Source organism: Phoenix dactylifera, chromosome 8, assembly GCF_051530095.1.
Source record: "Phoenix dactylifera cultivar Ajwa chromosome 8, Ajwa_hap1_PhDact_Kaust_v1.1, whole genome shotgun sequence".
Classification (NCBI taxonomy): domain Eukaryota; kingdom Viridiplantae; phylum Streptophyta; class Magnoliopsida; order Arecales; family Arecaceae; genus Phoenix; species Phoenix dactylifera.
Genome location: NC_143197.1, coordinates 25,378,296 through 25,393,092, shown reverse-complemented (window position 1 = coordinate 25,393,092; position 14,797 = coordinate 25,378,296). Strand labels below are relative to the sequence as shown.

The following is a 14,797-nucleotide window of genomic DNA, read 5'->3' as shown; positions in this document are numbered from 1 at the left end:
GCTTGGTTGGTCAACTTTTTAGATGAAAAATACCTTTCATTTCTTAAATGCTTCCCATAGCTTAGGAAATAAAGAGAAGAAAAGGGAGGAAGGAAACAAAACTCTTGTATGCACTTCCCCATCTATTGCTTGCACTCCATCCATCCTGTGCATAAGCTCCCTCTCTCCCTAAGGTATCCTTGTTTCAGCCGCATCATAGCCACCAAAAATAAAGTATTTTAATATGAAATCCATGTACCAATATCTCTTTAAAACTTGAAAGCTTGTTTGCCGAACGGTATTACGGGTCAAACCAGCAGGCTTTGGGTATGGTACTTGTCCATACTGTGCTGACTTGACACATAACAGAACCAAGTGGAGGAAGAGGGAGAGGGGAGAGATAGAGGGAGGGAGAGAGACTGATGTACAGAGAGGAAGGGAGAGAGACTGAAGGACAGAGGGAGGGAGAGCAAGAGAGGGAAGGGTACCAGTCGTCAGCCTGGTCATCAGCATAAGCCTAGTCGGCAGCGGTGGCGGCGGCAACAAAAAGCAGAAAACCCTAGCAGCAAGGGTCTCGATCTCGCGAAGGACCATGAGCGCGAGCCGAGAGGCTCACACAATAAAGCGAGAACCCGGATGGAGGAATGTTTAAAGATAATTGGACCAGTCTAGCCCTCAAACCGAGTTGAACTGCTAGAAATTGAGAGGAACCCTTGGCTCCACTCGGTTTGGAGTGGTCTAGGACAATTCGCACATGTCCCGACCTGAACTATCTCAGTATGCGCAGAACTGGGCGGTTTGGGTCACAATGGCTCCTATTCTTTTGCTTGAAACATGGTAGGCATTGCTTGAAAGCCTTCCTATTCTTTTGTATGAGATGGGGTAACGATGGCTCCTCTATGGCTTGGTCTCCCTTGAGTTCGGTATGGCAATGACCCCTCTTTCAAAAATTTCTCCACTTTTCCCGTTTTCAAAGCCCACAAACACGTGATTTGATATCACTCTCTTAGAAGCAAGGGAGTGAGAGGTGAGGGATATGATGGGAGGTGGTGAGACATGAGGAATATGGTTTGTAATATTTACTTTATTTTATGTTCACTTTTCTATTTCTAATTTTATTTTTTCTTGTATTTTTAATTTTACAACAAATTCGGCAAAGCCCTGGTGCATAGATGATGAACTACAGGCTGCTGACATTTGGTGTCGGAAAATTCATGATTTTCAGAAGAGGAAAAAATAGAATCTAATAGAATGGTCCATTGTTGAATATCAAAAAATGCACAAACAACTTGAGATTTTACTCTCCACTATTATAGGTGCACTAAAACTATATCTCAAATCCCAATCCTCAGGTAGAGGGCCACATCACTAACAACCTAGTCTTTCATGAATTATACATCATTATTGAAGTTCATTCAAAAGAGAGGTGGTGGAAAGAAAAGATGGTAATAGACCTCATATCAACTTAAAAAATAAGAAATTTTATATGGCCACAAAGGCATTGAAATGAAGACAATTGAGAATTATTACAATACGTAGATAAGCTCGATCAAATTTATTTCATTTTACGTTTATTGCTGCAGGATCATTAAATTTATATAATTTTGTCATGGTTATTGTCCAATTTGAGTAAATCAATCATTATGATATTTACACAATCAAATCAATTCCTCAGACAGTTCAGGAGTGGAACTTTGTTAGGTTAAAGTTTCAGTCTGCATATACATGCATATACAATATTTATGTAGCATGCATATGCATGGATACTTGCAACATAGAAGTATGTCTGTACATGTATATATCAGAAAACGTGCATATTTGTACGTCTGTCACATATGAAGCACAAACCATCACATCTTAGTATCGAATACAGCAGCAAAATAACCAAACCAAAAAAAAAAGAGGGAGACAAAAGAAACACAGAATAAACATTTGCATCCATAGTATGATAAGTAGGAAGACAAAATTAATTACTTATAGCAGACAGCATACAGCGATACAGAAAACAAATTCTGAAAGAACTGTAAATTAAATAACCAATTGAACATATACTTCCATAACAGACATATATTAGATGCACTCCGTCAAGCACTTATTCCTGAAACAGAACCACTAAATCAATAAAAAAGGACCTTTACCTTTGCTAACTTCATAACCATGCTTATTGCTGCTTTTTGTATGCTGGAAACTTTACTGACTATCCCTTCAACAAGCAAGAATGGCAAAACAATATTCAGTGTTTCACTTGCATCTGAGACTGCAGTAAGGGAGACATCACATAGCCTGATTGTTAATGAGCTCACAGCACGGCACAAACTATCACCAGAATTCCGTACAGTTTCCTTTATGTCATCCATAGCACGAAATGCTGCAGTCCATATTCTTCTCAAATGCTTAGAAACCTGCATAACAAAAGAAACAATTGACGATAACAGACATAACAAAATGCTGCAGCTTATGGTACAGATGTCAAAAACAAATTTATAAGATGCACTACCAATAATAAGATATTCTATAAAGAAGAACTGCCTATGGTGGCTATGCCTTAGAGAATTAGCTAGCAGTGTTTCCTATTCAAACTGTAAGTAGCAGTCACATGTCACCCAATGCCTACACTTTTACCTGACTAAATCTGCGGCCTTGGATAATGTCTGCAAGGGCAAGACATGAAGCTTCACGTGAGCGCCAGAGTCTTGATCCAGATTGTGTCAACAAATCATCAGTAATAGTATCAAAATATTCATCAATGGTTTTCTTTGGATCTGCTACAATTGACTTCCAAATGTGTCCCATAGCATCCTAATAGCAAAGTTAAGATTCAACAGATCAGGAATGCATGCATCAGTTTAAAAGAACAGTGACACAGAAAAGGAAGCTAAACTCGCTGTTAAAAAAAGGTAAAGGTATCTAGGATTCAAGTAATGGTTTGCACCAGTCCATCCCTGACTATACTGTGTTGTACTGATAGGGAATCAGTACTTGGTATGCCCATCAGTCTGTACCATATCGACACATGGTAGGCATCTCAACTGTATCATATCGGACTCCAATTGGTAACTGTACCTATATGGTCCCCAACCAGTATGGTTTTGGATATCATTACTTTAACCATAGGGATTCATTTCGCATGCTCAAACCATAATTTGTGAATACAAATGCATGGAGCTCAAGAAAATGAACTTGTGCCTATCATAAGGCCAAGATGCACACCAATAATTAGCTGGTTAATATTAGTCTTAAATTCAACAAAAATCATTTAACTCCAGAAAACAGACATTGCATACTACATAATTATTTAGCCTAGAATATGTAAAATATTTGTCTACATGATACATCAATGTTCACAGTACCAGTGCATACCACCTTGTACTAGGTGTACTGCAGTACCAAACCAATACCCGGTGCAGAAGTGTACCGGGTGTTGGTATGCCAAACCGACCCTCATACCAGGTGTACCGACACTATACAAATACGGCATCAGTACGAGGCCCGATACCAAGATTGTGAACTTTAGCATACTCTTGTAAGTATGTAAAAATTGCATAAACATGTGAAGCTGTACCCAAATATACAAATATGTGCTTATGAATTCATCTACGTGCAAACTGGGGCAAATCAGTATTGATCTTACCATCACCAGAGCAGGCTTTAGAAAGAGATGACTGGATAGTATTCTAGTGAATGATATTTTGATATGTTTAAAGGGCTAGTAAACCTCTTTTTAAATTCTCAAATTGGTGTCGAAGATCCTGGACTTGTTGGTTAAGGAGGAATTAACTAATTACTCAATGCAGGCTAAATTATGGCAGTTGAGATATTCACTGTACCAAGTTTGACATGCCTGAATAACACTGATGTGGTTAGTGAAAAATGGGAAGCAAGAAATTAGATCACGCCTTCCAATTGGATGGAGGGAGAGTCATTACCGCCATAAATTTAGCATTGGTCGTCAACACGTTCTAATTCCAAAACCTACATAAACAATTCCTTGAAGATTATCTTCAGGACTTCTCTAACATCCTACTTTGTCTACCTGTCTAGCACAACAGCTTTAGATTACAATAATATTTTGATATCTGGTGTGAAAGTTTGAGACATGGTTGACCAACAATGTGGAAATGAACATCATGCAGAAACACAGATACAGATGCAAACTAAATGGCATAGAATGTAGAGACATATCAAGTGAATTTTGAAGCTGATAATTACCATAAAGAACATGGATGGTTCAATACCTGGACATTTTTATCAGGGTCATACTGGTAACGGACAAGCCTAGGGATCAACAGGCGTAGATGTGGATGGAGCACATCACCAGCTTGCTTTGCTATCTTAGAAAACCCATAGGCTGCACCCCTCTTGGAATTTAGAGAAGCCTGATAATTAGCCAGATCCATGAATTTATATATTAAGTCAGGTTGACCCATCTCATTAGCCAGGCTACAAAGTTCCTTATAAGAGCTTAGTTTTCCACCACTAAGACTTTCACCAATGGCCCCTTCTTGAAAAACTTCAGAATCTTCTGTCAGCTGCATGCCACAAAATAAATGAATATGCTAGCTTCTGGGAAAAAATAAACCATGTAGAAAACAAAAGAAAAAGAGAGAAATAAACAACAAAGGTGAATTGTGTTTCACCTTGATAGCTCTTTTCCTTTTCCCTGAGCCAGTCAACGTGCTTACAAGAGCATTTACGAGGTTCTGTTTCATAGATGGATCGCCTAGTTCGTAAACAATGCTCATGCCTTGGGAAGCCAACTCCTGTGTAAGATCATTCTGTTCACCAAGAAGGTGAGAAAAGGCTTCCTGCAGAAAAAATTAAGCATATAAGATTTTAAAAAATTGCTTTATCTAATATAACCAATCAATATTCTAAAGCAGATAAAGTGTTAATGTCATTGCAAGGATGTGTCGTGATGAAGCTTACTATTATCAGGCTAGCAGATTTGACTGTGAGATAAAGGCAGCAGTAGCAGAAAAAGAACAAAGATAGATTTATCAAAAGCCTCCTAACAATGCAATATTCTTTTGGTTTTTAGCCAACTGCTTCAGATAAACTTAACATAGGTAGGAATAAACTATAGCCTCCAGTTTAAACTGAATAACAGTGCCAGGAATATGAGTTTATCAGCCTGAAAGTTGTCTTCTGATATTGATGTTGATGACAGATCATGTATCTCATCATCTAATAATGGTAAGGATAGGTTAAGCTAAATATACATGTAGTAGGTTATTTTGGTCATCACCGCTTTGTGTTGTAAATGTTTTACATCTATCCTATTAAAAATAACATGTGAACCTTCACCTATCTAGTATCTTGATTTTCTTGAGTTTTTTTCTCACTTTTTTATCATTGAATAATCATTTCTGGTATCTGGATGGTTTATTCACAAAAGTATCAGTTCACAATCAATTCACACCCATCACCTGAGCAGATGTGTGATGATACAGTCATGGACACTTTTACTCTAGGTGCCCATTGGCTGCAAAAATTGTTGCCCTGCATACAATATTTACAAGCATTCTTTTGTTTTTAGCTGGATTACTGGCCACCATATCATGCTTCCAACTAAAAAGCTCTTAATTTTACCTCTTTAGTTTTGTTTAGTTAATACAATCATCTTATATAGAAACAAGCACTGTGTAGTGCAAGGTTTTAATACCTGGCCTCAGTGCCCATACCAGTACATCAGTATGGTATGAGGATGCCTAGGTACTAACATAATATGCTGTGGCATCCAAGTACCATACCAGGACCTCAAATTATTTTCTTTTCTTTTTGTTTTTGAATTTGTTTAATGCATGTTAATGATCTTTAGGATTTTTTATGTTTGATTACGGCTTTTTGTTTGTTTTGTTGTTTTTTTGTCTTTTCACTTTTTAGATGCCCGTTGATGTCCAGGCACCAATTTGGCCTTTTTTTCCTTTTTTTAAGATGTGTGTTTTTGTGTGAGGTCTTCTTCCCATCTTTTTCCCTTCTTCTTTCGTCCTCTCCACCTTTGGATGCAACACATAGCAAAAGAAAAAAGGGCCAGCTGGGCCTTTTCAACACCTCCTGGCTGGTCTTGGTTCTATGGTTTCAGGGTTTCAAACCTGTCCCAGGACCAGGTTGATTAAGGTCCAACCTGAGATGCCTGGTGTGGGTTAGTATTGGCCGGGACCGAAAACTTTGGTGTGAATATCAATACTTTTTAAGATTCTCCAAAGTTATAAATTTCATGGGAATGAAGGTTTGAAGCTCCCACATTAGGATGACTCTCACTTTCACTCCCCTTCATCTGACATTATTCCAAATGGGAAGACAAAATTTGAATGTCAAGCATTTCTTGCACACGCAATGCCCAACTGACTAACATCTTCTCACATAAATATATATCAACAGAAACAAAGGATTGTGAATAACAACGCAGTGCTCTTCTAAAAAGTAAAGCTAAACCCACAAAGTGACAAACCTGAATTTCAGGGAGAAGTTGCTGGATCTTTTGATGATACCCACAATACATTAGCAGTGACAACAACCAGACAGTTCCAGCACAGCGCTCTTCTTTTCTGCTACTGTAAAGGAGATCATCGAAAAGTTTTTTTGTTATCGCTTCCTGGATCATGACATGTGACTCCTCATCAGAGTTACAACTCTCAGATGAGCTACTTTGTATTATGGATAATGGCATTTCAGCGGTAAGATAGTTAGAACTCTGGGAAAGAGAACGATAATTTGATTTGAGTATCATATCTGCAGATACAGGCACTGCCCCCCAAATAAAACATAGGGCCTCCCCAGCAGAAAAAAGTATATCTTCAACCTGAAGATTCCATAATTTATATCATAAACTTTTGGGAAAAATACTATGCGTCAATAGCTACTACACTAACATGTACGGAGTTTATTACAAAGGATAACACCACGCCCACCTTTGATCGGCAGAGACCAAAAATTAAATCAAGAGCACTACTCAAGTGTGAAAATGAAGTTTCTCTTGCAGAAATATGTCCCAGAGAAACTAAAATCTTTTGAATTGCTTTGATATCACTTCCAGTAAGTAGTTTGCTCAATCTTTCATGTAAAATTGTCAAAACTCCAGCTGCAGTGATGAATATTAGTTTATTATATAACATAATTGTGAAATAAGCATAATAATATCACACAAAGCCATGCCTATCCCTGACAAAATATCAGTGAACAAGAAGGAACCTGAAACAGAATCACGATTCAGTGTAGGCAATGGGCAACGAAGGCCAATATGACCAAGTGCTTCCATTCCAGCCGAGGACAATGCTGTACTTTCTGACTCAACCACATGAACAAGAAGATTAACAGTACTCTCAAACAGCGCCTCTGTGATCTGTAATAACATTGACATACAGGTCACTAAAAAAAGATAATAAAACAGGTTGTGCATCTACCAATGTTACATAAGGTTATAAAAGCTGTTTAGGCTCAACAGGCAGAAAAAGCCTGACACTATGATTTCCCAAGTATATGCTATATACACTAGGTACATAGACACATTTACTGTACAGTGTACACAAAGAGGCAAGACTTAGGCTGGACATGCCATCTACTGAAACCACACAACCAACACTCACATACACTGGATGTGCAGTATTAATAATAAACTAAATATTGCCTCACCAAATAAAAAATTCTAAATATTGCAGAAACATAAAGTCCTGTCTGGCTGCTGAATAGTTAAAGAACAATTTTATGGAATAAATGAAAAGAAAGTAAAGAATTTTCTCTTGTTTGATTGCACTGACAAAGTTATGGATAAGGGAGAAATGGCCAGATCTGCTTGTCTCAAATTCGCCTCTTAGATTCATCTTCAGAAGAAGGAACAAAATTTAGGCTTTTTTGAGAAAAATTTGGCCTTTGATTTCCTCCTATTTTATTGAATTTTATTTTCATTGCCAAACATTGAAAAAGAATAGTCCCATCTAACTCTCTCTTTTCTTGCTTTCTCGACATCTGAACAGAACATAAAAGGCAAGAGGAATTAATTATATCTGCCAAGCCATGTCATTCCAAAAATAGATTATAGGCTGAGTAAGGATTCAGTTATTCCTATTTTCAGTTAATTTTTTTGAAAGATCAAATCTACAGGTTTATGCTTGCTCTAGCTAATGATCCCAAATCTCATACAGACCATTAATTCTTGTAAAGCTATTACAAATGCATGAAAACTGAAGAACCAGATATACATAAGATCAGCAAATGCATGTAAATTGAAGAATGACATATACATAAGATCAGCATATGTATTTAGGCGCCAGACATAAATCCACTATGCCATTATAAAAAGGCATATGCTTTTTTGCAACACAAGGATCCTTGTCAGTGGAGAAGGTGGAACTCTGAAGCTGTCAGTGGATGTATGCGGACCACACCTCATCTACTACAGAAGACTTGAAGTGTCACCAAAAAGCATTGACACTGTTAGGATGAGACAACAGAGACAGACTAGTTTACAATGCCAGGCCACTCAATAAACAATCATACTATGTATTGCAAGAACAGATAAAGGCTCTAGCTCATAAATACCAACAGTTGAAAAAGGAAACAAAACTAACAATTATAACAACTTGAAAGTGCTATGTCATTCATCATATGGCACTACCTGAAGAGGGTTACTAGCATGTGTCAAACAGATATGCCTGGTCCTAGTTAGGGCTGGCAATCTGTGAGTCAGGATGGGTTCAGGTTGGGCTGAGATCACAAATCAAGGCCCATAGACCCTCACCCAAACTCAACCTGCAGACCACCCACTGACCTGTTTTCCTTATCTCAAGCCTATTTTAGTGCTTCATGTTGTATGGTAGGTTATTTTTTCATATTTTTTGTACTGAATCATATGCATAACAAAGTAAGTAAAAAAACAATATAAATCACAAAACTCTAAACAAATGTTACATATCAACTCAAGTTTTAAAACAAGCTAATATGATGGTTGATCCAATGGCTCACATTCAGCCCACAACATTGTACAGTTAAAATGACATGAGACCATGTTTTACTATCATCTAAGCATTAAAATTCATTGATTTTTAATCTATATATGTTTTAACATGTGTAGACTATAATCAATAAGGCACAATCTTAAATTAAATGCTTTGTCATGTATTTTAGCATAGTAGCATAATGGAAACCATTTTTTTTGGCCATATGATGACATAGGTTAGAGATTACCAAAATACGTGATATATGATTTATAGGCATTTTTAGTGATATAGATATTGATCAAGTGTGAATCGTCAATTTGAATGCCCCATTATTGATTTTGGAGTCGAGAGGAGTGGATAACCTCTCCTCTTAAGAGAAGCATAATCAATCCCCCTATATATATATATATATAAAGAGAGTAAAAAATAATATAATAAATACCTGGGCCATAACCCAAACACAACCAACCCACCTGGCTGACCTGTACTCCACCCATGAACCTAATGGCTCAGGCAGGTTGGTTAAAAGTTGGTCTAGGTAAATAGGTCAGGTCAAAAATGGCTACCCTTAGATCTAGTGAATATGATTCCATGACTGAAGACTAACTAGAAAAAGTTATATGGCATGTCTTAGAATGATGAACTACTTATTTAAACTAAGGTTCACCGTATCGGTGAGCACCGTCCCATACCGAACATACCGAATGTACCGTACCATACCAATGTTAGATGTATGCCCTAGAAGCCAATCTGGCAGACACATTATTTTTTCTGGGACATAAATTTGTACTTGACTTTATTATTATTGAATAATAAATGGGCATCTTTTCATTCATATTGTTTATGTGTCTATGAATCGTCCAAGAAATTAATAAGATGATGATACATATTCTCAAGAGTTGAGAATTTGAGCCATGTATCATTGGTGATTAATTTCTAAATGCTCCTGATCAATGGATCATCACGAGGACGGTGATCGATCCGATCAGTGCACAGATCGCTTTCCTTATGGATGGACGAGACTCGAGTCCACAGTGTAGGGACACTGAAGTGAGAGTGCAGGTGCTTGTTAGAGAACAAGGGTACTGAGCGTGACCAAGACAAGAAGTCACTTGGATGTCTATCCACTCGTCAGTGACTTACTTGATGTTGCAGTAGTGTGACTGGTCCTTTGACCTGCGGTGCTTCGGCTACTCACAGTGAGGTTATTGTAGTTTGACTACACGTATACATGGTCTCTAGCCATATGGGTCCTTGTAGTGTAGATTGGCTGCAGTAAGTTCACTGTAGGAGTAGGGTATGCACTTACATGGAATCTATCGACCTTGATAGAAGAGGAGTGATCCTATGTGATTTGTTAGACTGAGTTCTAAGACCTTGGCCAGGGCAGAAATATAAAGTGGAGAAAGAGTTTTTCACTATCGAACTCAAGTCAAATAAATCTAGAAATATGACAGACGACGGGGTTTGACGAGTTTTCCATGACCTCCGATCTGTAGGGATCCACGATAGAAGGACTGTATCATACGATTGCTGCACCTAGAGGTTCATCATTCTATTCTGCTGGGTGGCCACTACATACTGCTAGGTGTCACTGGTGGATGGTGAGACTCACAGGGATCATCTCGATGGTCGATAATCCCTGGTGAGTTGAGTTGGAATTGTTTCAACCCATTGAAAGGAGTTTTCAATGATATTGTGATAGAGATCATAATATATCTCACTACCAGTCAGAATGGAACCTATGGGGTCACACACATTAGAGGTATTGACCGATCCAATGGTTGAATGTGATTAGGAATCACAAATAATCAATTAGATTGATAAATGAAAACCCGCTAAAAGTTAGTGGCTAGAAGAAGGAATAATTGCAATCGGATTGTAATTTAATTTAATTAATTGGATTTAATTAATTGGACTTGATCATGAGTCCTACTTGGAGTGGGAATCATGGAGTCCTAATTGGATTAGAATTTCAAATTAAATTAGAGTCCTACTTGGAATAGGATTTCTAATGTCCTAATTGTCTTAGGGCTGAAATTTGAACAAGTCCTGATTAGATTAGGATTTTCTTAAGTCCTAATTAATTTTAAATTTAATCTAATTAATTTCATGACTCCTAATTGGATTAGGATTGAAGAGTTCAATAGAGTCATGGTTCAAATAAGTCCTAATTAGATTAGGATTGGGAGGAAATTGAAATAGGTCCATACAAGTCCTATTTTGACTAGGATTGGACTCATGCACTAGACCCAAATTAAATCACCCATTAATTTGATTAAGTGGCAGATTTAAATGGATAAGAGGGAGGGGAATATGCCCCTCCCTTTGAGCCATGCGTGGGAGAAAAAGGAGGGGCGCATGCCCCTCCTAGGTGGCATGAAATAGAGATAAGGATGAGCTCCTAAAAAATAGGAGCTCATGTTTATCCCTTTGCAATTAAAAAGGGAGCATGGAATTTCGGCCAAAATGAATGTTTTTCTCCTCATTCCAGCCGTGAGCACCCTCCTCCATCTTCCTCCTTTGAGCCACAATCAAGAGAAGAAAAAGAAAAGCTTGGGACGCCCTCTTCCTTCTTCATCTTGGTTCCAAAAAGGAAGAAAAAGAGAAAGGCTGCGGGTCTTGTTTTCTTCTTCCTAAATCCATCCTTCTTCTTCTTCCTCTCAAGCCAATCAAAGGTTGATTCAAAGGAGAGGACTTCAGCCATCCATAGCCATCTCTGCAAGGGAGCTAGCACCCTGGTGAGATCCAAAGGCTTCGATCGAGTCAGTACTTCGTGTGGCTACCTGTAGAGGCCGGACGCGTGTGCGGCTTCCACTGAGCCTTGATCAAATACCACGTAAATCAGATTTGCGGAGACCATCTACCCGCACAAGGTGAAGATCTGATCTTCTTAATGATTTTAAAATGGTTTAAAATAATTTAATTCTAATCTATCTACAAACAAAATGTTTTAAAACACGTTCATGTGATGAACGGATCCCGCATATATTTTTCCGCTGCAATCTGAAAATTATTTCGAATTTTCATGGCATATGTGGGATGCTAACAGTGGTATCAGAGCCATGGTTATGTAGATTAAGATTAGAATTAAATTTTTCAAGGCATTTTAGATCTGAAATTTAAGGGATTAGGCTTGCTGAAATTTATGTATGCAGAATTTTCAGCTTGCTGATTTTTCTGCATACTAATTTTTAGATGCTTAGATTAATGATTCTAAAGCTTTGATAATGTGATTACAAATATTTAGAGTCAAATCTAGCATGATCAGCAAGTCATGAGATGAAATAATCAGTTAAATATCAGATCTGAAAAATAATTTTTATGCATGTGATGCGTATGGTGATGATCATGGATGGACCCTTTGAATGTGCTGAAATGTTCTGCGATGTTCTGTGATGCATGTAATTTTAATTTTCAGATGCCTGCGTGCATCTTAAATTTATGTATTAGAGACCTGCGTGTCTCATGAAAAAGGGTTGTAATTTATTCTTTTATTTTATTTTAATTTTTAAAGCAATCTGGGATGTAATCTGTGATGTGTGTTGCACGTCGATGGTTGATCGATATGTACATCAACAAGCTCAACATGCGCAGATCGAGATCAAGGGTTGATTAAAGATGGATCAAGGAGTTGATCACAATTGGACCTAGAGGATCAAGATCGAGTCAAGAGTTGAAGACGATCAAACCAATTGACGTGCATGTGCTTGTAAAATGACCCCATCCTGGATCCATGATCATCACCATTTAATTTTATTTTTGATAAATGCCTGGATGTTTAATGCTTATGATTATGCGGGTAGACTTATATTTGCATGAGATGTGAATACGCGATTGAGTGAGACCTAAATCGAAACCTCCCTAATCAGTCGAGGGTGAACCAACATGAGTTAGTCATATTAGATTAATTGATCTAATTGGTGTCTAGGCAAGCCTATAAGGTGGTTACTTAATTAGGACCTTACTCTCTGAGTAAGGGGAGCCTCCCACCTGCTTACCTGGCCAATTGTTCGATTACCTCTTATGAAGAACTCAAGTTGCAAACACTAAGACTTGATTATGTAATATTAAGTCCATAGGTCTTCCACCGTAGTAGAGTTGCTAAGGTCTTTCCGGCGTTGATTTGTCTCGGCTGGACACAGTGGGCAAGTTGCATCGGGGGACTGGACCTCTCTATTAGACATGAGATGTTGTGGGGTAAAGGTGGGGTTGGGCACCAATAACTGTTAGGTGAGGACCCAATGACGACTTTATTTCTGCGGTTATACGGTGGGTATGACTTAACTAAGTAATGGGACCAATAACTGTTAGGTGAGGTCTTCATCACTTAGAGACCAAGTACCACTGCAATTTGCTTGAGAAGCATTGTACAAGAGTTGTACACTCATCCATTTATATGTCACCAATAACTGTTAGGTGAGGCGGCATATAAATCGGTGAGACCGCAGTACCCACTAGAAATCCTAGTCGCGTAGGATTTTCGTTTCTCCATCAGGGGAGTATGAAGGATTCGAGAAAATAGTGGGAGCATATTTGTTTTAAAAGTCCCTAGAACAAATTAAGTTCAAGTACAAAGTCTAACTAGAATCTTTACTCTCTATAGATCACAATGTCAGCTTCAAACCCTTTGACCCGAATCCTTAAGACCAACAGACTGACCGGAACCAACTATAAAGACTGGCTTAGGAACCTGAAAATTGTTCTGAATTGTGAGAAAATAGGATATGTGCTCGAGAATGATATCCCTAGGCTACCAGCACGTCCTACTGATGATCAGCAAGAGACGCATCAGAAGTGGACTGATGACGACATTAGGGTCAAGTGCTACATCATGGCATCCATGACTAACGAACTTCAATGCCAGCATGAGAATATAAAGACTGCTAGGAAAATACTGGCTCATCTGCAAGAGTTGTATGGTGAGCAGAGCCGCACTGCACGCTTTGAAGTGTCCAAGAGGCTCTTCAAGGCAAAAATGCGTGAGGGGCAGTCTGTCCACGATCACTGTTTGACTATGATCAAGGACCTCGAGGAACTTGAGAAGCTCGGTATGTCCATGCATAAGGAACTGCAGATAGATCTGATCCTGCAATCCCTTCCTGATTCATTTGGTCAGTTTATAGTAAACTACCATATGAATAAAATTGAATGCACAAAGACCGAATTGTTGAATATGTTGGTAATTGCTGAAGGGGCCTTGAAAGGTTCAAGGGGCTCTGTTCTGGCTGCTGAGCTGACTTCTGGTTCCAAGAGAAAGTCTACTTGGAAGAAAAAGAAGCCTGCTAAGAAGCAAAAGAAAGACAAGAAGCCAAAGAAGGAAGTTCACAAGAAAAGGGCTAATGACAAGGGAAAATGTTTCCACTGCAACGTCGACGGCCACTGGAAAAGGAACTGCCCTTCATACCTCGAGAGCCTGAAGAACAAAAAGGCAGACACACCTTCTGAAGGTATGTTAGATTTGCTCGTAATTGAAACTAATCTTACGGTTTCTTCTACTTCTAGTTGGGTTATAGATTCTGGTTCTAGTGCTCATTTGTGCACTACTATGCAGGGTCTAAAGGAAAGTAGGAGGCTGGCGGAAGGTGCAGTGACCCTTCGGGTTGGCAACGGGGCAAGAGTTGCTGCTGTGGCTGTAGGCACCTACCCTCTGCGATTACCGTCTGGATTTAGTTTATTGCTCAAAGACTGTTATTATGTCCCTGCTGCTAGCAGGAATTTGATTTTTGTTTCATGTTTAGCACAGGATGGTCATGTTTTGTCATTTGACAAAGACTGCTGTTCTATTTATTTCAGAAATAAATTAGTTGCACGTGGTTTCATGATTGACAGTCTTTATCACTTGCATATTGATGTATCTGTGAATGTGTCTGAGCAAGTAG

General features: G+C 38.5%; 1 protein-coding gene across 6 annotated transcripts in view; it reads right to left on the bottom strand.

Moving 5' to 3' along the window:
• Nucleotides 1-14,797, bottom strand: part of LOC103706318 (ARM repeat superfamily protein) — a 66,691-nt gene that overhangs the window by 22,133 nt on the left and 29,761 nt on the right. For all 6 annotated transcript variants that reach the window (XM_039124734.3, XM_088703213.2, XM_088703212.2 and 3 more), the window contains 7 exons: nucleotides 7,171-7,321; nucleotides 6,891-7,060; nucleotides 6,431-6,781; nucleotides 4,617-4,784; nucleotides 4,215-4,508; nucleotides 2,602-2,778; nucleotides 2,118-2,381 (listed from right to left, as the gene is read on the bottom strand). In XM_039124734.3, coding sequence (XP_038980662.3) covers nucleotides 2,118-2,381; nucleotides 2,602-2,778; nucleotides 4,215-4,508; nucleotides 4,617-4,784; nucleotides 6,431-6,781; nucleotides 6,891-7,060; nucleotides 7,171-7,321 — 1,575 coding nt within the window. The remainder of the gene's footprint in view (nucleotides 1-2,117; nucleotides 2,382-2,601; nucleotides 2,779-4,214; nucleotides 4,509-4,616; nucleotides 4,785-6,430; nucleotides 6,782-6,890; nucleotides 7,061-7,170; nucleotides 7,322-14,797) is intronic.